Source organism: Molothrus aeneus, chromosome Z (assembly GCF_037042795.1).
Source record: "Molothrus aeneus isolate 106 chromosome Z, BPBGC_Maene_1.0, whole genome shotgun sequence".
In the NCBI taxonomy this organism is placed as follows: Eukaryota; Metazoa; Chordata; class Aves; order Passeriformes; family Icteridae; genus Molothrus; species Molothrus aeneus.
The window spans coordinates 12,915,195-12,939,594 of NC_089680.1; the positions used below are offsets into that span (position 1 = coordinate 12,915,195).

The 24,400-nt window shown below is 41.4% G+C and overlaps 1 protein-coding gene across 1 annotated transcript in view; it reads right to left on the minus strand.

Moving 5' to 3' along the window:
• Positions 1 to 1,918: 1,918 nt before the first annotated feature.
• PLCXD3 (phosphatidylinositol specific phospholipase C X domain containing 3) overlaps positions 1,919 to 24,400 on the minus strand; it is a 74,585-nt gene continuing 52,103 nt past the window's right edge. The window contains exon 3 of the mRNA XM_066569661.1: positions 1,919 to 5,180. Within this exon, the coding sequence (XP_066425758.1) occupies positions 5,024 to 5,180 (157 nt within the window). The 3' untranslated portion in view covers positions 1,919 to 5,023. The remainder of the gene's footprint in view (positions 5,181 to 24,400) is intronic.

Sequence of the window (24,400 nt, forward strand, 5' to 3'; positions counted from 1 at the left end):
TCTTGAAATCACCAAATGGCCTAATCAGTTGCTAATAACTAGTGCTTCATATACTAAATTGAAGATAAACAGCACTGGAACTGTGTTTTCAGGGCACTCTGTTTTCTTTTTTTATTTTGTGGAATTAAGCTCCACAATTTTAAATTTGATTTGCAACACAGCCTATAATTACTACACAGTGACTCTCTGCTCACTCTCATCTCAGGGTAAAGGCTTAGTAACTACTTTGAAGTTAGTAGAAACTGTCTAGATTTGTATCAGTATGACAGAAAGATTGAGCCCAGCATACAGGATCGTACATTCCCTCTCAGCCATGCATGCATATATATTTTTATATATATATACATGCTTACATTTAAAATCATGTTTTGAAATAGCAGGACCTACAAAATCAGTAATGTATTCAACAGCAAAAGAATTCAAATAACCCATTAATTCTAAAACTACGCTCCTGTGGTCTGATTCCGATTCACCCCTTACCATACAAGGCAGGAATTGCACTCCAGGAACCACCTCCTGTTTGGACTGGATTTCTGCAGGTTAGATCAGTATGGAACAAAGATGTCTCAGCATGTGTAAACTGAAAAATGGAGCCAGGTGGGTTTACACAGCTGAGACATTCCGTTTGTGCAGCACAGTTGCCATTTTCCAAGTATGGGTAAAAAGAAAGGATTAAGTAATCACATGAAACTGCCAGAAAACAACAGCACTTGATGAATACATGATGAACATAGGGAGGGGGAAAATAAGCAGAAGAAGGAAAAAATGTTTTGGCAGTGAATGACATGACAGTTTGAGTAAGTAGATGCTTATACAGAATAATGTAGACAGGTATTTTTCCTTGATGGGCTGATTACAGTCAACTAATTTCCCATGCAAGATTCCTCATAATACATGTGAAGAAACCTTCCAAGTTCATGGGATCAGAAAAACACATCTGACCCAACCCTGCAAGCACATTTCTGGTTGAAATCAAAGACAATTTTAGCTGCATATGGGTGGCAAAACTGGGCTCTTGAATGGTCCAGTTGTGCTGCATAGTACTTTCTGGCTTGTTCTTTTTTGGCAAGATCCCCAAACAACATCAACAGGGAGTCTATCAGGACTTACAGTTTTAGGCCCTCTCAGATGAAATCTTCAGAAGAGCATGGATAGTATATCCCCACATGCACTTTTTTCTTTTAGTGATTAAGGCAAGTTTGTTTACCTGTTCCTACCATAAAGTGCTGTGCTTCTCCAATAGAAAGATCGACAGCTAAATGAAAATATATTTTTTCTGACCAGAATTTAAGATTTTGCTAGCATTCTTCCCCATTAATGGACAAATGATACAATTTGTCTATTATTGTTTCTTGTCAGAGAATTCTTTTTTGCTTTGCTTTTACTTTTTATTTATTTCCAAATGAGAATTAGAATAAAATTGACACTAAGCGAACATTTCATAATACTAACAAACTCTAGATAGCTCTATACTTATTCATATATACAGGCACACACACATACACTTTTTAAAATACAGCAAAGCATTTGCCTTGAGTACACCTCTGAGCAAGCGAAAAGCTTGGTGTGTCTGGTGTGTGTTTGAGCAGGGGTACCAGCAGAAACCTGGTGCTGATGCTCTCAGATGCAACAGGATTTCAGCCAGAATCAAAAAAAAAAAAAAAAAAAAAAAGAAAAGAAAAAAAAAGAATTTAAAAAAAAAGGAAATCTAATTTTCACACCACCCAATGATTTGGACCACTTTACTATATTAAAATTATAGATCAACTCTTTTGGCTATATTTGAGCAGCTGAAGAATCACAGGAGGAATCTGGAAACAACCAACTCCAGCCAAATGGAAAATAGAGCATTTTACACTATACTACCAGTAAATAAGCAAACATTTTCATATTTTTATGTAGGACATCCACATAGGACTGGGTTCAAAATTTATTTTCATGTTTTATTTTATATATCTGTTACATAAATTTTACTGGGAGAGCCTGTGGAAACCAGAAACAAAGACTATCAAGCCACTCAACAACTTGCTTAGTTGTGGGTGAAAGCATTAAAGTCATACCCCTTGTTCAACAAAACCATGACTTATGACTCTAGGTAAATTTTTGACATGGTCTGGATGAAGTTTAAATTCCATAAAAAGCCTAACTAGCTTAGATCACAGATTTCATTTGGGATGACTTGTACAGCCCTAACCTATACAGAAGAGTAAGCTACTGAAAGAGCCATCATGACTTCACAACAGCTGCATGCGTTTTTTTCAAACAAATTTATAGTAGTCCTGTCCATAACCCCAAAGACATTATGCAAGTGTACAAGGATGCATGTGTTATACACACACATTTAAATGTGTCATTATACTACACATACATAAAGAAATTATTCTTTATTCTACACTCACATGTGCATACACTTTTTCCAAGTACAAAACAGCAGGAAGTGTTCTTTTTATTTCACTCCCTAAACTAAAGCCAAGAAACCCCCCATAATGCTTGTTACCTATCTGTTCAATATGGCCATTTCTGAATTTCTAAACTCTGATGGGAGACAGTAGTCATCATCATCTGACAAAAAAGAGCAATGGACTGTATGATGCAATTCTCTCTTCTCACTCAACCAAAAGTTCCAGTAATATAAAGTGAAATGTGACCTTAATTCTATCCCATAAATCCTTGCAATATTTCAAACATTTCCTTGTGAGATGTTATAGCATCTATTGTTTCGTACAGATGAGATGTTTTATTTTCCAAAGTCGTGTACGTGTCTATTGATGTGTCCAGGAGATGAGACTACCTGTAGTTTATCCAGTTAGGTGTCATACAGTTGCAATGCTCTCATTTTATAAATTACTAAATTTTCCATTTACCTGTTATAGATGTTTTTTTAAAGCTAGGATGATCAGTAATTTAGTTTCTGGAACAGTGCCATTCAGTAGATTTTCAATCTTGTGTTATGCAGTATTGTATCCCACAAACAATTTAAGGATTATAGAGTACTGCTATTAGGTAAAATTGAACTACTGAATTTTTAGTACAGGAACTTTTCACTGATGAAACTGGCAATGATTTTTTGTAATCAGTGGAAAAGTGTTCTGCTCATAGCTGCCTTAAAGAGAAGCTTAGACCACATCTATTTTTAAGTGCAGTTTCAGTCTTGCAGAAATCAGGTTTCCACCACGGGACAAAATACTGTACATGTTAGAGTATGCACAACTCACCTTATGCTCAATCCATGCTAAACAAAGTCATTTCCATATTCAGGGCACTGGATCAGGCTCTTACATAAGATTAATCCTGGGAAGAAGTGGCACTCAAAGCTGGCCTGTGTTCCTGATGGAACCAGGGAAAATACGGACAAGCAGCTGTCCCTTAGAGGCTCATATTGTGACCGGTGTTATTTAATATCTTCATTAATGATGTAGATGAGGAATCAAGTGCACCCTCAGCATATTTACAGGTAACACCAAGCTGAGTGGTGCTGTTGACACACCTTCAGGATGGGATACCATCCAGATGAATGTGGGCAAGCTCAAGAAGTGTGTCCATGGGAATTTCACATGGTTTAACAAAACTGAGTGCATGGGCAGCCCCTGGTACCAGCACAGGCTGGGCATGAACAGCCCAGAGCAGCCCTGCCCAGAAGGGCTTGGGGGTGCTGTGGGTGAGAGGCTGCACATGGCCCAGCCATGGCACTCACAGCCCAGAGAGCCAAACGTGTCCTGGGCTGCACCCAGAGCCCCGTGGGCAGCAGGGCAGGGAGGGGATTCTGCCCCTCTGCTCTGCTCTGCTCTGCTGAGACCCACCTGGAGCACTGCATCCAGAGCTGGGCTCCCAGCACAGGAGGGACAGGGACCTGCTGGAGCCAGCCCAGAGGAGGCCATGAAGTTGATTAGAGGGATGGAACAACTCTCCTATGAGGAAAGGCTGAGAGAATTGGGATTGTTCCATCTGGAGAAGAGAAGGCTTTGGAGTGACCTAATTTTGGCCATCCAGTACTTGATGGGAGTCTACAAGAAAGGTGGAGAGAGACTTTTTACAAGAGCATGTAGTGACAGACAAGGGGGAGCAGCTACTGAGAATAGGTTTAGATTAGATATTAGGAAAAATTCTTTGCTGTGAGGGTGATGAGGCACTAGAACATGTAGCCAAGAGAAGCTGTGGATGCCCCATGCCTGAAAATGTGTAAAGCAAGGCTTTGGATAGAGCGCGGAGCAACCTGGTCTAGTGAAAAGTGTCCTGCCAATGGCCAGAGTGTCAGAACAGTGAAATTATCTTTAAGGTTCCAACCCAGGCCTTTCTGTGATTACAGAGTTAGGCCAGTATCACATACTTGCTGGCTTGACCTGAGGCAGAGACATTGGAAAATCCCATTTTGAGAATGAAAAGCAAGCAGGATTCCATCTGTGCTTTGTGCAAGCTACACAGTACATGATGTTTAATGTCCACTGATTATGGTACATAGCACGTCATGTTTACTGTCCACTGATTATGCATGTGTTAGAAGCATGACTTTGGATTTACATTACAAAGGCATTTAAACCTGCAGCTCATTGATAAATATGATCAGTTAAACCACCTAACAGATGAAATGTAGCAGCTTAAAATTTTTGTACCAGATATACTGTCCTCAGTCTCCTGGTGCAATGCTCACACCATTGGGAATCCTGCTGCGAGCAGGAAGAGGACAATATATACATCCCCTTGCTCTGAAAACAACAAATTTCTTGGCACTGTTCATAACCACAGAAGACACATGAATCACATTTGGTACCTCATGGAGAACCTGTAAATGGCCTTCTTTTATCAAACACTGTAAACATGTTTAGTTTTGCTCTTCACAATAAACACAAATATGAAAAATGATCCTAAATGATGAAAACATTTCCCTTATGCCCACCCACTAAAGCCCTAAACATCTCAGTGTGTTACAAGAAGATGAGTGTTTTACAATAGAATCCTTCTAGAATACAATCTTTCTTTTTTTTCAAATTCTGAATAATGCAGCAACACACATTTCACAGTACTATCAAGTAGTGTCATCTTCACCTTCATCCAGAGAATAGTTGAGCTTTATGACTGTGCTGATAAAGTCACCAAGTTCTACAAAATCTGCAGTGATAATATTCACACCACTCTCTCCTGCCTTCTGACTTCGGACCCACTCCATCATTGCAGGAAGAGCCCTGAGGAGAAAAGAGGAACAATAATTACTCATAAATCAGTGAGACAAATGCATCAAGGCAGGATCTACTGACAGTGTCTCCCATCAATCTTACTTGGTTCCTAAGGGAAAGAAACCAAGTGAGACAGGACACAGGTGACTGCTCAAGCTTTTTAAAAATTCTTTTTAATTTTCATTCTCTGGGGAAATAGTATGTTGACTGCACTTCAACTTCTCAGTGGAAAAGAATGGAAGGAAGATAATGCAGGCTTAGAGTAATTATTGATTTTTCCTAGGCACAAGGCAAAATTGGACCATGGACCAGATACTTTTTGATATCATCAAAATATGACTCCAAGGGATTTGCTTATGGAAAAAACAGTAACAGAGAACTCAAGCCATTTGCAAAGCATGCTTGACACACACAAGGAAATGCTGAAAATAGTATTTTGAGGAACATAGAAACAACCATGATTCCTACAGTATAAGTACAGCATATACCAAAAACCCTTTCTTCACCAGTGCTGATACCCAAGCCATGAATTAATTAGACTTAATCATAAACCAGTGGCTGGTAACTGAAACAGAAAGCACCACAGTCATATCAACTCTTTTCTAAGATGGCAGATTTTAATTATGTCAGATCCTTAGCACAGGAATACCAGGGTCTAAAGGATATCTGCCTAACTGTGCTTCTGAATATAAAGAAATTTTTCTGACATTTTTCCATGCGAATACAAACTAACAATCACAAGAAACATCTGTGAGAAAAATAAAAGGCTCCTTAGTCCTGCTGAGGCTGTCAAGCAGCAAAATCCAGGATTTAGGAGAAAGAAGTTAACAGAGTTCCAAAAAAATAAGGTACACATTTTTCAGAGAAAGTGTATTTTTCAGAGAAAGGGCATTTTTCAGAGAAAGGGTAATTGACCATTGGTACAAAATCCCAATGACTGTGACAAACTCTGCAGCAGTCTTTAAATCAAGCCTGGGTATCGTTCCAAAATTATCCTTTTGGTCAACCTCAAGCTGCTGAGTTAAATAAAAGAACCTAAAGTCTGGGCAGGACTGCAGTCAGTTTAGATGAACATTGTGTTCTCCCTTTGCCTTAAGATCTATAAATCTGTGGTTTCCCCTAAACCAGCATGTTGTGCAGCCTTTTTCACAGACACAAGGTACATGGAAAATTTTGGTCTGAGAGTAATTTAAATGAAGATGAACATGTTGAACCTACATCTTTTCTCACAAGCGTTAGGAAAACTGGTCTAAAGAAAAGAGAACTATTAGCAGAAAGAGATTGTACTTGTCAGTGGCTACTAGAATCAGTCAGTTTTAAAAATAATTTAACATGGAATAAATCCCAAGCAGCTAAAATTATTCCTCTATGTGATTTCACAGAAGAATACCAAGGTTTTATTTCACCAAAATATACTTGAATCTACTGTAAGATCCACATATCAGCAATACATTTAATTTCAGTCATTGATTCAGTATGACTGAAGCACTTGTATGTACGCACACAGCTCATAAAACCAGACTCAAGCATTCTGCTGTTTATGAACCCAGCCAGCCCTTCAGATATAAGTTTATGTAATGCTGAAAAGCTGCACTCTGTACAACTGTAATGGGACACAGGTCAGGAATTAAATACCTGGCAATGCCTGGACTGCTTGAAAAGATCTGCAATCAACCAGAACCAGGACAGATCTCAGCAGAACAGCACAGACCACCAAGGTGACAAAAGGCAGCTCACAGCAGCTGTAAACTCCACTGCATCTTCATATGTGAAAGGTACTGCTGAACTCTGCTCAAAGATACAAAGTCAAACCTACGAGATGGCAGTATGTTCTTTTGTATTTAATACCTGCCTATTTAAGCCCAAAGAGTTAGAGGTTTAAAGGTCAACTGATTCATTGTAGGCAGGCACAAATCCTTCCTTCCTTCCTTCCTTCCTTCCTTCCTTCCTTCCTTCCTTCCTTCCTTCCTTCCTTCCTTCCTTCCTTCCTTCCTTCCTTCCTTCCTTCCTTCCTTCCTTCCTTCCTTCCTTCCTTCCTTCCTTCCTTCCTTCCTTCCTTCCTTCCTTCCTTCCTTCCTTCCTTCCTTCCTTCCTTCCTTCCTTCCTTCCTTCCTTCCTTCCTTCCTTCCTTCCTTCCTTCCTTCCTTCCTTCCTTCCTTCCTTCCTTCCTTCCTTCCTTCCTTCCTTCCTTCCTTCCTCCCTCCCTCCCTCCCTCCCTCCCTCCCTCCCTCCCTTCCTCCCTTCCTCCCTTCCTCCCTTCCTTCCTTATAACCTTGGTATTTTACTCCCCATCCTCCCTTCCTTATAACCTCGGTATTTTACTCCCCATTGAGGCATAATTAACTCCTTTTGGTGTCTTTTACTTGTTCTGAAGCTGGTTGTGATGTCATTCTTTCTTCACACCTTACAGTTTGCTGTCCATACACTTACCCATATGGACCAAAATACTCTTTTCCTTTTCCTGATGTGTTCTTAGTAAGTCAGACCCCGCCAAAAAGTCATGCCTCCTTTTGATCAGTGCTTTATCCTACAGTCAGCCTGCCTTGCCATTTCATCCACAGCTGGCTTTGTTAGTTGAATGGGTTATTTTTGTTTTACTGATATTTCATACAGGACACAGTTGCATGACCCTCTGCTCATATGTAAATTGCTAGATAAAGTCACGGAAATCTTTTGTTCATGAGACTAGAAAGCATTTAAATATAAGTCAGAAATGAATCACATTATCAAACAAAAAGCTTATTTGCATAGCAATGCCAAATAACACAATCCTATTAAAAAAAAGATAGCTGAAGAAAACATTCCACTGACCTTAAAGATTTGATGTCAGCTCTATAGTTCTCTTTATGACAAAAGTTAATGCAGAAACCACACAGATGATCTCTTCCCCATGTGCCATCCTGAGAGTGGATTACACCAATGACTCTAAAAACCTCATGTTGCTCAGTTTCAGTGTTTATCTGAAATGCTCACGATAATTATTAGAATAAGCCTGCTTTAATATTCCTTGGGGTGCCTTTGTGGTAGCAGTACAAACCTTGCTCACCCTGCCTTGTAATTTCCAAACTGTGCTTCAAACTAGTGATTGTTCTCACCAAGGGTTTTACTCAGGTGAACAAACCACCTACATGACTGAGCTCACAAAAGACCAGTACCTACCATAGTCCTCATAAATATTCTTATGTGGTTCTCTGTCAGACATGGGGGAAGCTTCTAGAAGCTTCTCACAGAAGCCATCCCTGTAGCATCCCCCTCTACCAAAACCATGCTACTCAAACTCAACCCATCTTGCTGGGAAGGTAAGAAATTATTATATGCATGAGCATATAGGCAGAAGCCTCTCAGCCTGCAAACCCTAGGAGCATCACTGCCTCTGTGTTAGGCAGGTCCTGGCTCTCCTGTGGAGGATTTCTTTAGGGTGCCTCCCACAGCTGGTACAGTCCAGCCCTTATGGCCATTCCCAGTTCTCACAAGGAATCATTTCTAACCCCTCTGGGTTCCAAAGCCACCATGTCACCCAGAGCCACATGCACAGAAGGTGCTGCTTGTCTTTGCACAGAGCCAGGGAGGAGAGCAGGTGTGCTCCTCCACAAGAGCTGTGCCAGGAGAAAGAGAGGAGTCCTCTCCTCTTACCTCTCTTCCTGTTTTCATTCTGCTGCAGTTCCTCTGACCTGGGCTGGAGTTGGCCAGATCTGATCCTGCCAAGCCAGTACAGCACTGCCCCACAAACCAGCATTTGAAGTCAATTACTTTTTCCACATCCCTGGTGGAAGAAGAGGGGTTAATGGAAACATTAGTCCAGGGAGGGCAAAGACACAAGGCTGGGGGGCTTGAGTACTGGCAGGGAAGAAGGTGAATGGCATGTTACCTCAATTTGACTATGGACTGAGATCAGGAATCCTCGTGATAAATTTTCTGGCTTGAAGGAATGTGTAGAGTATCTCATTTCCTTTCACAAACTGGAAATGAGGAGGTGCCAGACAGCTGCCCCTCACTGCCAGGATGGTGGGTGTAAAGCCATGTGACTGACTGATGTGGAAGGACCTCATGGGAAGGGCTGTGGGCCAGCCCCAGCCACCACCACTGCACCTCCACAGAAGCAGACAGATCCACCACCCGTGATGCCCAGCAGCCTTCTGGAGCAGCATTTCCACCTGCCAAAGTCTGCATGAGAAGGGGGAGAGTAGAGGAGATCTGGGTGGTAGGGACCTTCCTATGCTGGACAATGCAAAGTCACACAGAGGTGCTTGATGTGGCTGCATTTCTTCTGAGATCTAAGTTTATATCTCAGGTGGCACCTCACTAGGTTAGTCAGAGGTATTCATAACTTGGGCATGACCTGGGTATCAAGATGGTTTACACCATGACTGCAAGCATGCCTTATTTCACCACTCTCAGCTGTTTTGTTATTTTTGAGGGGCCATATACTTTCTCATACAGCATTGCTACAGCAATTTTCACTTACAACCCAGTAAAATCTAGGCTCAGCTTTGACACTTATTTTATTACCTCTATTTTCCCTGTTCTGCTTGCTTGCTTATATAAACACAAATGTGCACATATTTAAGTTTTTCTCCTCTTTCAGGAACCATTTTCTGATGCATTAGAGATCTGCTGAGAAATACTGACCTCAACTACAAAACAGGCATAGCCCTTTTAAACATTACTGAATATTCAAGACCTCTTTTTTCTTTTTTTTAATCTATCAAAGCTCTCAAGTGACTTCAATGGCATTGAATTTTGTTCAAAAATAATAATTAAGCATTCAAGTTGCTTCAGTTCAAGCAGTAAAATCATGACTCCCATTAAAAGCTTTCAGAAAGAAAATATGACCTAATTATTTGTATTAAGATTTGCTTTTAAAAAACTGTTCTTAGGCTATTTTAGTTCAGAAAGAGGGTTGGTTATTTGGTATTTTTAATGCCTGAGTCATGAAAACCCGACAGTGTGACAGAAGACTAATGTCAGCAGTGCTGTAAGAAAGGACCTCCCATGGCAGAACAGCCGCTCCTCTCTGCAGAGCTTTCACGGGAGAGGAGAAGGATAAGCAAGTTCACAAACACAAAACAGAATGGCTATTCACTATTTAATGAGAGTTTGATCACTAAAGGCAGAGAACACGTTTTCTTCTGGAGTGCAGGGAGTCAGTGCAACCTAATCCACAGTGAGAAATTGGTCCCATTCACAAGGTGTGATGCTGCCGAGCATTAAGTGCCCATTCCCAGTAACACCAGTGAGAACTGCAGCAGGTCTCCATGCCCAGGGCAAAGTGACATGTGGCATTTCTTCCCTCTCCAGTGGAGCACACACCCTGCTCCCTGCAGCCTTTTGCAAATAGGTGTTATGGCTGAACAAAACCAGCACCCCTTTGCAGGAGGCTGTGCTTACACAAGCCTGACTGAGAGCTCCTATATTCCTTAATTTCCCTGCTCTCCATTCAATTTTACCACTGTCTGCAACAACACTGAATTCTAGAGCCATAATTCAGCATATGCTCACCTTGGCTTTTCAAGGATACTGAGAATTCATCGCTCCAGTGGGAGCAGTGGATTTCCTGTGTGTCACTGAAGCATGAAATCACGACTGGAAAGAACTTTGAAAAGTCATCCAAGTTCATCCAGCCCACCTTGAACAGGATCAGCTGCACTAAGATCAGTGATACAAACCACTTCTGGTTCAGTTTAATCTATTTACAAGCCCCCAGTGAGGGAGAATACCTTTCTGTGTATTCAGAGCACCCCCATACAGAAATCCTTATACACTCTCATTTGTTTCACCTGGAGCAGCCAGAAATAACGGCATTGTGGCACGCTGCTCAAGAGTGCTCACCATGCCCTCATTCTGCTCCTGCTGAGTTTTACTCGGCATCTGTAAATAAGTTTCCCTGCAAAGGATGAGCCTGAGGTACCATTCCACTGTACACCATTCTACCATAATTTTCTCTGTGGCAAAACTACTTTAAAAGGTTATCCTCTTTTATATGCTAGTCGTTTGTTTCCACTCCCTGATCAAAATTTACAATTCTCTCAGTTGTGCCAATAGACCTGTAGAGACAAAATTAACACAGCACATAGAAATAGTCTGAATTAACAGAAACAGAACAAGTGGTTTTGCTCTCCCTCTGTCCCTGATCATTGACAAGTTTTGGTTTGTAACATGTCCTCACTAATTGTTGAAATGTGACAAACAAGGAGCAAATGAACTGAAGCACAGAGATTTACACGAGCTCAGTACAAAAAGGCTGGAAAGGAACTCCTCAGATGCACTTCCACAACTCTTGGATCCTCTTTAGGCAGCAGTCGCATTGCCATAAAATTGGCACCACCAAGGTCAGATTGACTCACACCAGAAAATTTGGGCAACACTGAGTGGGAATTGCTTTCCCTGGATCTTGAGTGGTCATTACATAATGTAGGTTGTTCTTGCAACATGAGCTGCCATGTTGCAAGAACAACCTACATTAATATCTAACAACCTTGAATTTATTCTTCTGAAAAACTTGTCTTAATTTAGTCATCCTCAATTGCTTTATACAATTTGGAAATGCATCCATTCAAATGACACAGACAAGCATGCTGGGGTCACATGCATCTTTTAACGTAATTATTTTAGCAGCATACTCCTTAGAGTTGCCAAGGGCCAGATGTCTTCCTTCTCAGTTTGAACTGGTGTTGGCTTTCTGGGTTTCATTTATAAAATGAATTTGTTAAACCTACATCTTGTACAAAAATGTAATGGGATATTTAATAGCAGCAAATGGTGGTTTCTGGAGATAATTAATGTTCAACATCCCATTTTTCCCTTTTTCCCTGTTTTTACCCATTGCATCTGGAGCACTAACTAATAGCATTAGGAATACAGGCAGGAGGAAAAAGACTCATTGGACACTGTAATATAAGAGCTGTCTTTAAGGAGACAACTCTAGTATTTTGGCTACTCTCTTGGTTAATGCAGTAGGGAACTGAAGTGGCAAAGACAGAGCTAAAAGTTTGAGCTGCTGCCATACAAACCATGGTGTTTAACTTTTACGTTATGACTGAAAAAGGCTTGTAAAACCTGTAGTTACCCTTGAATGGAAAATACGCAATAGCCAAAGGATTTAAAGGAAAAGTACTACTTGCTATGAGGATGTCTCTGTTCAAAGGCTGGTTTTTCTCAGTGATTCAGCAGATCAAATTAGACAATTTCATCAACTGCTTCTCTAACCTGGAGCTGTGCAAAGCATTTGACATGGTCACGATATCCTTGCGTCTAAATTGAAGAGACATAGATTTGGTCATGGATCACTTGGTGGACAAGGAATTGGCTGGACAGTCACACTTAAAGAGCTGTAGTTAGTGGCTTAATGTCCAGGTGAAAAGCTGTGTCAAGTGGTGCTCCCCAAGGGGTGGTATTGGGACTGGTGCTGTTTAACATCTTTGCTGGTTACATGGACAGTGGGATTGAGGATTCCCTCAGCAAGTTTGCTGATGAAACTGAGCTGTGTGGGGCAATCAACAGCAATCAACACACGGGAGGGAAGGGATGGCATCCAGGGGGACCTTGACAGGCTTGAGAGGCAGGTCTGTGCAAACCTCATGAAGTTTAAGGTCCCTGCACATGGAAGGGGCTGGCATAGGATGACCTTCAAAAGGTTTCTTACAATACAACCATTATGTGATTCTATGTTAATCAGTTATCTCTTGGAGATCACAGAGCAGTGATCAGGGAGGTCAGAGCAGTGTTCAGTCATTAGCCCTTTTAACCTCTTGTAGCCCAAACACAAAGCTTGAACACTCATTACCACAGGTAATGCCTGGATGAGGCATATTTTATCTGTGTGAGACAGCTGGTCTTGCTCCCAGTTCCACATAGAAATCTGAGTGTTCAAGAAACATTAAAAAATTCACATAAATTACAATATGCCTGGAATACGGAAACTGGAATTGGAACTTATTCCACTCTCTGTGAAACAGAAAATCTCTGCTTTACAGAAGAAAATATCTGTCACCAATCAAAAGAACAGCTACAGGTTTGGGGTTTTTTTCCTCCCCCATCTTTTAGTTCTTTAAAAAAAGAGATATGATTTATTCATACACCTATTACACTTGAATCACTGCATTAAAGCATCCAAGTCAGGTGTTGGAATCTGACAGCAGAGCTGGAACTCCTTTGACAACAGATGTGTGTTGTAGCCAGTACCAGACCATTCACAGCCAAAGTTTCCTCCACCAGACTCTGCCAAGGGTTTTGTTTTCTCCAGGAGCTGCCACTGTGTGTTATCTGGGATCTCTCAATGAGCTGTCCTGCTGAGTAACTTATTTGGGTACTCGAGGCATAGAACTGTTCAGCTACCCCCCATTCTGGAGTTTCACTTGCTACTGCTGGCTCATCTCCTTTTTACAAAACTCACATTCTTGAAAATGTAAAATTTGAATGATTCAAGAAAAAAGACAGAGATTTAGAGATGAAAAAAAAAGTAGAAGGTAGTGCATGGAGGAAATACTTTGAAATTTAATGTGGAGAACAATGAAAGAAAATCTACCACATCAATGTAGGAGAAGTGATTTTTACAAGCATTTAGCCCTGCCCGGAACCTTGAAACACAGATGAATTAGCAGAGTGATTATGAAAATCCCACCCTTTTGAGTAACAGGAAAAGTTAGTAAAAAGGTATGTAACATTAGCAGAGAAAGCAGAGCAGTTAGGTGGAGGGCAAGGTTTAATAAGAAACTGGCTGCCAGCACTATTTCTCTGCTGTACGACTTGTAACAGAATTTCACACATCATTTCAGTTTCCACTGACATTGTTGCTACAACAAATCTAAATTACTTAAGTAAATAGATAAAACATGCGCTTTTTTCAGACTAATGGTGTAGCCTGAAAAACTGTTTCTTCCTGCAGATACCTTAAATGAAAGTGAATCTCACCAATATTTTAATTCTTTGCTATTGAATACAGAGACAACCAAAAAGGAAAAATCTGCAGCTGACTGTTTGCCATAGTATCTTATTCAGTATATTCCACAATATGTTATTCAGAAAGACATATGGAGAATAATTCATTTGGAAGGCAAAGTTGAAAAATGCGAGGAAAATAACTATATTCAAATAAGAGAAAGTTACAGTAAAGAGATGCATCTTATGGTTCCAAGGAGTTTAATACTTTCTTACTGTTTAGAATAAAGGTGAAAATGTGCTTTGTTCATGAAACATTCAGTAAACAGATTATGATGAAGCAATCCACCTAATAAAGTTGAAAGGGCAAATTATAAGAGAAAGAATTGCCTCCAAAGAAGGGAAATAGTAGTTTTTCATCCCTAGTGCTATTTGGACAGCAAGAAGCAAAGAATATAGTAAGGGTTTCAGGCAGCACATCCAAGTAACGGAAATTGGGCATAATTACAGCTCTGATTTGAATGATGTTGTGATTAAAACAAGTCGGAAAATTAGATGGTGGAAACAAAATGACATAGGAACACACAGTTTTTCAGTTAATTAAAAATATATTAAATGTGTAGCTCATGTTCAGCACAGCCAATTAAACATTCTTTTCTCACTCTTTGGTCTCTTAAAATTGTCAAAACATTTCAATATTTCTAAAACACTAGGGTTGAAAACATCACATGTAAATGTTTTCTTACATATTTTTCTCATATACAACTAGTCTTCAAGTTTGTTCCCATTTCACAAATAGAATTAACAACATTCACAATTCTTTTTTCTCAGTACATTTAATTTAGCCCACAAACTCCTCTCTGCTGTACTTCTATACACCTGAGGCATCACTTCTTCTGCCAGCCTGGTGCCTGGACCACAGGCACACACCTATTAACTCCTCCACAAAACCTGCTTCACCTCACCACAGAGAAGGATCAAGCTGCTTATTATAATTTACACATCTTCTGGCTTCTAGCTCTGGACTCCCACAGCTAAACCATCTTTGTTAATCAGCTGGATCCCAGAGGCACTATCCTCCTAAACAGCATCCTGGGCATTGCTGTGAATCATTTACCAGGAGCAGCCTTCCCAGAGCTATTCCTCATTCCTTCTACTTAACTTTCCTCACAACCTAGAATTAACAAGCCCAAAGCATTCATATCATAAACCCTTTACTATGCCAATTATAATTATCTAAAATATAGTACCCAGGAGATATTACAAAATAGTCACTTCTCTTTTACAGTGAGAAATGTTTGTCCTGGATACAGCTGGTGGAGACAGGCTCACCAGGTTATCTTTCTGCTGAGGTGGGAACTGTGCCCCTAACACAGACTTCCCTGACTTCTCAATAATCAGTGGGGTCATGAATGAATACTGCAAGAGCACCTCTTTCCCCACCCCCCCGTGGGAGTCCCCATCCCATGTCTCAAGACCAGAGTTCCCCCAGGGCTCCCACAAGCAGGCCAGTGGGGAGCAGAGCACAGTGAGTGATGTTCTCCCATCTCCAGTAAGTACCATGGTAAGGCAGGTTAGCAGCCACAACATTCTCTTGTAGAATGGTGTCTGGGAGGAACTTGCTAACTAGTGATTTCTGTTCCTTTTTCAAAAGTTGATGAAGCTCATCTTAAAAGCAGTCAGTTTTCTCACTCCCACTTTTCCAGCTGGAAAACTTCACTGTAGGGAGCCCTTCTCTCACTTCCAGCTTAAATTTATTTAGTCAGTGTTGCTCTTCTAAGAATGCTGGCCCTTAGCCTAAACTGTTTTCCCTCACTGGTATTTATTCCTGTGATATTTACAGCGAGTAGGTAATCACAGAATCTCTCAGGATTCACTGTGCTAGGATAAACAAGACAAGCTTTCTTGATGTCTTCAGCAATTCACTCCCTGTTCATCCTAGTTGGTAGTCCCTCTCTGCAGCTGTGCCAGTATTATCTACTCAGAACAAGGATGATCAAAATTGCATTGAGCATCCAAAAAGATATCCCATCATACCTCAGATGGTAGTGTCAGCATCTTTCTGTGCATGCTGTAAATGTCTAGGTGCATAACATGAGGGTACCACTCTTTCTTCTACACAGTTTCCATCAAGGGCTAAGATTTAGCCAACCATGGGTGACACTACAGCAGCTACCTTGCCTGGCAATCCCAGCTGATGAGATTCTGCTTTAACAGAGCATGCTCCCATCATCATGACATTACATTTTATACCACTGAATTTCATCTCACTTCTCCTGCAGGCATCCAGGTCTTGCTATATGTTACCCCTCAGCTTTCCTCAGTTACAATGACAGACTCTTGCTTTGTGTTAGCAGCAAACTCCCTTATTTACTGCAGAATTCAAGCTCCTTACTGGCAAAATTAAAGACAACCAGGGTCTTTGAGGAAAGCTACCATTTCTACAGTGTGGTACTTCTAACAAGTCCAACTTAATTTCTGATTTCCAAACTCCATTTCAGTTGACAATACACTACTTTACACTTTAGCAGCTGCATTTTGTATTATTTACCAGCTGCACCAGGCCATCCCAGGGGTGACAAACAGGTCAAGGGCTGTAATTATGGCCCTCTGCCCCCATGAGACCTCACCTGGAGCACTGTGTCCAGCTCTCAGGTCCTCAGCACAGGAAAGACATGCACCTGTTGGAGTGGATCCAGAGGAGGCCACAAAGATGATTAATATGATCAGTATGAGAGAGGTGGGGCTATTCTGCCTAGAGAAGAGAAGGTTTTGGGGAGGCACTGGAGGAAATAATATCTGCTTCTTTCATTCTCTTAGATAGTTCTGCTGACCTCTGAGCAACCCTTTCTAACATTCATTACTGGCATATTTTGTAACCAAACAATAATACTCATCTTTTCTTTTAACTCAAACTTATAGCAACCAGTCTTGAAAAGTCAAGATGTTACCATCAATGGCATCATAACATGACAGACTGCAGTCAGTCAAAAAGCTAAGTCAGACTCTCCCACATTGCATAGTCCTGAATCACTACCTCTAGACTACATCTGCCAATATGCTGTCTGCCTTGAGTTCAAATAATCTTAGATTTTAGAGAAGGCAGTTGGATAATTTAACTTCCATCCAAAATAAAGCAGTTGAACTTTCTCAGAGAAAAATTAAGGACAGATTCTGATTTATTTCTCCTGCAAAACAGTAAAGCATCCTGTACTGTGCCACAGTATTACTTAAACAATAGAGTCTCCCTGAAGAATTACATCCTTCTACACTGTTTATGATTGTGCACACCATGTTAATTAATATTGTGAATAGCACTGCTGCTTTGCTGGGCTGGTGGTATTCACCTTCTGGACAGCAGATATAACTGTAAGTTCTAATACTCATGAGCAAAATTAAAATGGATATGGAGGAGAATGGGACATAAAGACTGTCACTTGATCAACTGTGATACCAAGGGGCAGGCAAAGGCTGGATGCTTTAGGGCTAGACATCCACTGTGGTACTAAATAGATGTGAAACCAAGATTCTGAAACCAAGAACTGCTGTTCCGTGAAACTCCAGCATTTCAAAATGTGATTTTGTTTCATATTAGAAAGCAAAACAAAAATTTTGGCCTTTCTACAAAATAACGTCCAAGACCTATTTCTGAATAAAAAAATGAAAAGCTGTAAATATAGAAACAGCATTATATATTGCAATTAAGAGTGTAACATAAATCTAAATACAAGAAAGAACTAATAGGAGTGAAAATCGAAATATTTTGACGTATTTTTCTAAAATAGGCTTTTCCCTGGGGAAAAACACTGAAAGGAACATTCTTGGGGGAAAAAAAAAGAAAAAAGAGTAGACTTTAAAACATCAGTAGTTGTCAATAAAAAGTGGCATGGATGGGAAAAAGAAAAAATGGCTTTGTAATCTTTGGGTTGAAAAAAATCACAGAAACATGCACTTGATGTCACATCTAAAAAACTAACAACTGTAGACCAAACTCTTAACAAAGGAAATGAAATATTAAACAATATACCACTGATGCAATCTCAAATTAGCTTTAAAAACAAAAATTATTTGTTGACTTGGAGCAGTCTTACTGCTTCTGATCAGCACTAAAAATAGGCAGACATTGTGAGAAGTCTCATGTTTCCAGTAATACTGATAACTTTTGAATTGATCTCATATTTTATTTAACGAGAACTCCACAGCAATGAACCATGGTTACCAACCACAGGGAAAGGTAGACTTAAAAATACATTATGTATCTTGTAAAAATTTACCAAGGGACTACAGAGGATGCATCAGCAATAAAGTAAAATCCCCATGGAGAGAAGAAAAGAGAGGTACTTGGTTGAGAAACACTTCAGCAAAGAGGTCATGGAATAACTGAACTGTTTGGGTTAAAATGGATGCTTAAAAGTCATCTGAGGGACACAGCTTGCCACTGATGTCCATCAGGAGGACACTGAGCTGTTAACAACTATACTCTGGATATCTATCCAAGCCATTCCTCATTCACCAAAGTCAACTCGTCAAATCCATCTCTGATTTAGAGAGAAAGATGTTGTGGGGAACCATGTCAAAGGTTTTACACAAGCCCACACCGATGACATCCCCTGCCCACTGTTTTGGTCATTCCATCATAGAAGCCTAGCAGGCTGGCCAGGCAATACTTGCCCTCAGTGAAGCTGTGATAGCTGTCTTGAATCACCTCCCTGTCCTCCCAGTGACTTAGTGTAACTTCCATGAGGAACTCTTTCATCATATTCCCTGGCACAGACAGGAGGCTGACAGGTCAGAGTTCCCAGGGCTCTCCCTTCTACCCTTCTTAAAAATGGGCACAACATTTTCCTTTTTCCAATTACTTGGGACTTCCCCTGACAGCCATGAATTTTCAAACACCATGGACAGCAGCTTGGCAGCTCCAACAGCCAACTCCCTCAGGACTGAAAAGAACACAGATCTATCTCCCTCTTACAGTGGTTTTTCTCCCTGCTTTAATGCCAATTCACTCGAGATATCTGGGAAGAAAGGCTGCCAAGAGAAGTCATTCCCTTCTCCATTATCATAGCGTTGAGCCATGATGCTTCATCAGCACTAGGAAAAGCAGACCTGCCACCTCAGCCATACATGGTGCCTGAGAGACCTGCAGCAGCTCACACTCGTCTCGTGGAATGCAGACCAGGCTGCACATTCATCACAGAGATGCTGCACTCCTCTTCCTCCAGTAAATCTCTCACACCAGAGGCTAACAGTGGTCAGTCTTGCCTAAGCAATTGCCTTGCATCAAAGACCAGCAGACAGACCTTGCACAGCTCTGCCTCAGCACAGAGTGGGGTAGATCTGCACAACCTCTGTCACTGTCACCCAGTGCACTGGCGTAACCTGTGTCAACAGAGACATTACTTATGAGACAACACGAGTTCACAAAGCATGGTCTGGAGAAAAACACACACCACTTCAACAAGCAGATGTGAATGTATCTCCAGAGATACACCCTTTCTTCTCAGAAGAGCTGGGCAGCAGGTACGGTCAGTGCTGGCTGTCAGCAGCAGAGGAATACAGAAAGTTACTGAGAAGAAATTACAGTAACTGACCCTAGATGTCAGTCCATCCAATGCATTATTTCATAGAATCATAGAATATCTTGACTTGGAAGGAGCCCACAAGAATCATCAAAGTCCAACTGGCCTGCACAAGACAACCCCAAGAGTCACACCATGTGCCTGAGAGCATTGCCCAAACTTTTCCTGGACTCTGTCACATTTGGTGCTGTGACCAATGCCCTAAGGAGCTGTTCCAGTGCCTGACCACCCTCCAGGTTAAAAAACCTTGTCCTGATATCTAACCTAAACCTTCCCTGACACAGCCTCATGCCATTCCCATGGTCCTGTCACTGGTGAACAGAGAGAAGAGACTGGTGCCTGCATCTCCATTTCTGCTTGTGACAAAGCTCCAGTATGCTATGAGGTCTCTTCTGAGACTCCTTCAGGCTGAACAAGCCAAGTGAACTCAGCCTCTCTTCATACAGTATCTCCTCTGGACTCTTCAGCATCTTTGTAGCTCTCTTTTGGATACTTATACTTGCAGTTACTGAAGGAAAAACAAGGTCCTTCCAGAGCTGAAAAGTATTTTTCAAAACAGTCCACTTGTATTTCTTATGAGAAATAGCTTAGAAGAAAAAAACAAAACAAACAAAAACAAAACCAGGTGTTCATCATATGGATTAATACTTCCACAAATGTTCCTCAGACTGTTGAGCTTAAATGAGGGTGCTTTCCACCAAGAGAAAACCATTCATATGGATTTACGTCTCTCCTGTTCCAGCACAGCCAGACACTAACAGCAGTGAAACGCTGTCTGATGGAGAGAGGAAGCCAGCAGCAAATGCCACTAGGCAAGAAAGATCATTATCAGCCAAATGTTCTGAGCTGCAGTTAGCAACAGGCTCAGAAGAACTCGTTGTGGCTGGTGTGAAAACAGGGCAAGAGGCAAGGCACTGCTCTTGTTTGCAGTGCCACTGCAGGGACTTTGCTGACATCTCTCAGCTGAGTCCTATCCTTTACCTCTAGCAGAAGGACACTTAACAAACTGGGCACAGACACTGCCCATGCCATGTGCTCCTACTATTCATGGAAACAGCACCAGTCTTGCACAACACACAAGCACCTTGATGACATTCCAGCAATGAGATTCAGGACCACCTGACAACAGTCTGAAACAGCATCTCTGGGTATGAAACATCCTTTCCTAAATCTTTACCATCATTAAAAGCTGGCAACATTCTGGCTTCAGGCTTATATTTTCACCCTAATTACCCAAACCCTAACCAGCATCTCACATGTGGCTGAAGTAGAAATTAAGCTTGCTGGGGTGACTGCTTGCAACAGTTTAGAGGAAAAAAGCAAATCTAATTAAAAAGAGCAGGAGAGAGGTGAAGAAAGGGGCTAAGGAAAGGATGTGACAACAGTGCTCCCTTAGCAGAGGCAGAGCCTCCTCCTGACATGGGGCGGTTGGCATAAGACCCACACAGCTGGAGGTCAGCTGAGAGAGTATGGAAAGTCATGAAGAGCCAAGTCCTCACTGTTTCAGCATTTTCCACAGCCAAAAGCAGGGAACAGAGAAATGGTCCTGTAGTTGGTTTTCTCTGGTAAGACATGCAAATCCAAGACAAATCATAATGACCTTAGCTCTGAGAAAAAAACCTGCTCGTAAGGAGGCAAGTTTCTTTTCAATATCCACTCAAACCCTGAGAAAAAGCAAAATGGACATCTGGACAAAATGACCACTTTCCCATTATTTAAGCACTACCACAATTGCAGGAATCATTTGGGATTACAGCCTTGCCTCAGAGCTGTAATTTGAACAGGTCTCACTTGAAAAGCAAAGTCAGTTTCAGATGTCAGAGTGTGTAAATAAGTTGGGTTGGAGTGTTGATCTGCTGGAGGGCAGGAAGTCCCTGCAGAGGGATCTGGACAGGCTGGATCATGGCTGAGGCCAATAGAGTGAGGTTCAACAAGGCCCAGTGCTGGGTGTTGAGTGCTGCCCTTGGGTCACAACAGCCCCAGGCAGTGCCACAGGCTGGGGCAGAGTGGCTGGAAAGGACCTGGGGGTGCTGGTGACAGCAGCTGAACATGAGCCAGGCTGTGCCCAGGTGGCCAAGAAGGCCAATGGCATCCTGGCCTGGATCAGCAATGCTGTGGCCAGCAGGGCCAGGGCAGGGATTGTCCCCCTGTACTGGGCACTGGTGAGGTTGCATCTCAAATCCTGTGCCTAGCTTTGGGCCCCTCACTCGAAAAAAGACATGGAGATGCTGGACTGAGTCAGAGCTGAGAAAGGGTCTAGAGACTAAGTCAAGTGAGGAGTGGCTGAGTGAGTGGGGTTGTTTTGCCTGCAGAAAAAGAGGCTCAGCAGGCAACTTTTTGCTCTCTACAAAGCTGTACAGGTTGCAACATGGTGAGTTGACCTGCTCTACCAGGCAACCAGTGACAGGACATGAGGAAATGGCCTCAACGTGCACCAGAGGCGGTTCGGGTTGGACATCAGGAGGTTCAGGAAGAACATCTTCACTGATAGGGTGCTTAGGGATTGGAACTGGCTGCCCAAAGGGGTGCTGGAATCACCATCCCTGGAAGTGTCCAGGAAACTACTGGACATGGCACTTTATGGTACAGTTTACTTGGCACAATGGTATTCGGTCAAAGGCTGGACTCGATGTTTGAGATCTCTTCCAAGCTTTTTGAGTCTTTGATTCTAAATCCAAGTAAGAAGAGAATAAAGATCCATGGCAGTCCCTCTTTGCTGTTCAGCAGCAAAATTAATGTGTCCATTATTCAAGATCACATTTCATACTTGATTCACTACACGTCAGTGTCTGCTCACAGAACTGAGAGTGCAGGGTACAGGTTTTAATACCCCACCATGGAACAAATCATGGTAAGGTTCATCCTTTGTGCTGTACCTCTGGAAACAAGCATGTTCAACAGGAAAGTGCCTGCATCTCACCATGGCTCCTATTTCACTCTAACTACTTAGTCTCCTTCATATCTTAATACTCTTTTATGATATAATACATTCTGGATGACAGTTGCTTAGCTACAAAAACCCTCAGATCAACAGCTACAGTATTAAAATATTGCCAAAGGTCAAATCTCACTGTATGATCATTCAGCATCTTATAGATATGTCTTTTATTATTTTTCTTAGTGTCTGAAATAAATACTGGAAGACATTTTAATATAACAGGCTGAGCTCTCTAGGGCAACTGTACAACCCAGGACAATACATGCAATTATATCATTACAATTACAGTTAAATTCTTATTATAAACTTTATAAACTTTGACTACATCAAGTTTGTGTATTAGACCTAGCTCACCCCTCCCCCTCCAAAAAAAAAAAAATCATTCCTGGAGAAAAATATTATTACTAAAAATTTGCCTAAAAGTAAAGTTGTAAAGAAAAGATCAATAAAAGAAGGCTGGATATTTGAAGGATTTGTATTCATGAAACCAGCATCTTTCACAGTGACAGTGGCTCCTTAAGAAAAAATTGCATTGCAATCCACAGACATTACCAAATTCCTAGGGAAAAGACTGTATCATCTCTGCTTTAATAGAAGAAAAGCATGGGCATTTTCACAGCTTATGCAAATTCTGCATTATACAGAAGGTGGTACATCAACAAGACATTTGGCCTGCCTGCTTTCACTATTTCCAGCCCCCCTGTTGCAGTGATCTCTTTGTACAATTGTGGCAGCAGTGTGCCAGAATCCCCACTGCTTCCTCTGCAGGCTTTATCCAACACATCTCTGGCTGTAGCCTGCATGGCCAACTGCTCACTCAGCCCACAAAGGCTGTTTGTAAGCACAGGGAAACGTGTAACTAAATTAATTGCAGGCTTGGTGTATCTCCTGAAAATGGATTTAGGGGGTTTCTGTCTCTAAGGCTCCTTTAACACCCCTTCCTGTCTTAAATCTTTCCTACCAGCCAAGTGGAGATACCCGCTGCAGAAGCTGGGCATATGCAGGTGACTTCTCCAGGGACAGTGTGGATGCATTCTCTCCAGATTGCATTTGAAAGCCCTCTAAGGTTTTAGAGGCTGTTGAGAATTGCTCAAACCAATCAAAAATGATACAGTGTGTTCAAAATGGTTTTACAAGCTGACAGGATTTTGTTTTGACATTTCTATTCACATCCGACCCCTCTAGGACCGTGGAGCAGCAACAAAAGGTTAAAAATGGAAGGGGTTTTTTTTGGAAGTTTGATCCAAACATACAATGAGCATGTTAGTTCGTGCAGAACTGTCCAGTTCTCTGCTTAAACTGTGACAAGGATGTGCATATAGATCTACTTATAAAGCCCTATAAGTAGACTAGCATGATTTGCAGCAGTGGTTTGCAGCATGCAAGAGCTAACACAATACAGAGACATGGACATTGCCATATCTACTGAGTTTGTTTTTGCTTGTGTTTGTGTGAAACATCTTTGCTTTACACAAATTACCAACTTGAACATCACCTTCTGAATATATCTGGAAAAGGTTGTTTGTGTAAACCTCTGTGCTCATTTTGTCCCTTATAAATGAAGAGCAGAAGGATCAACCCATCAAGGAACCATTTCCTTCACAATGAGGAAGACGCAGCTACACAGACCCAGGCCCAACATTAGCAAATGCATTTTCCCTGGGGTCAGCACTTGTTAGCATCTATTAGCTTTTGAGTTTCCTTAGTGATCTGAGTAATGCAGAAAGATCAAAGAAAACCCAAGCGATTTAATGAGACATTTGCAATTTCACTACAGCAGCCATAAAGAGTGAAGTGTGAAATCTTTGAGACAAGTAGATGTTAGAGACAGCTTA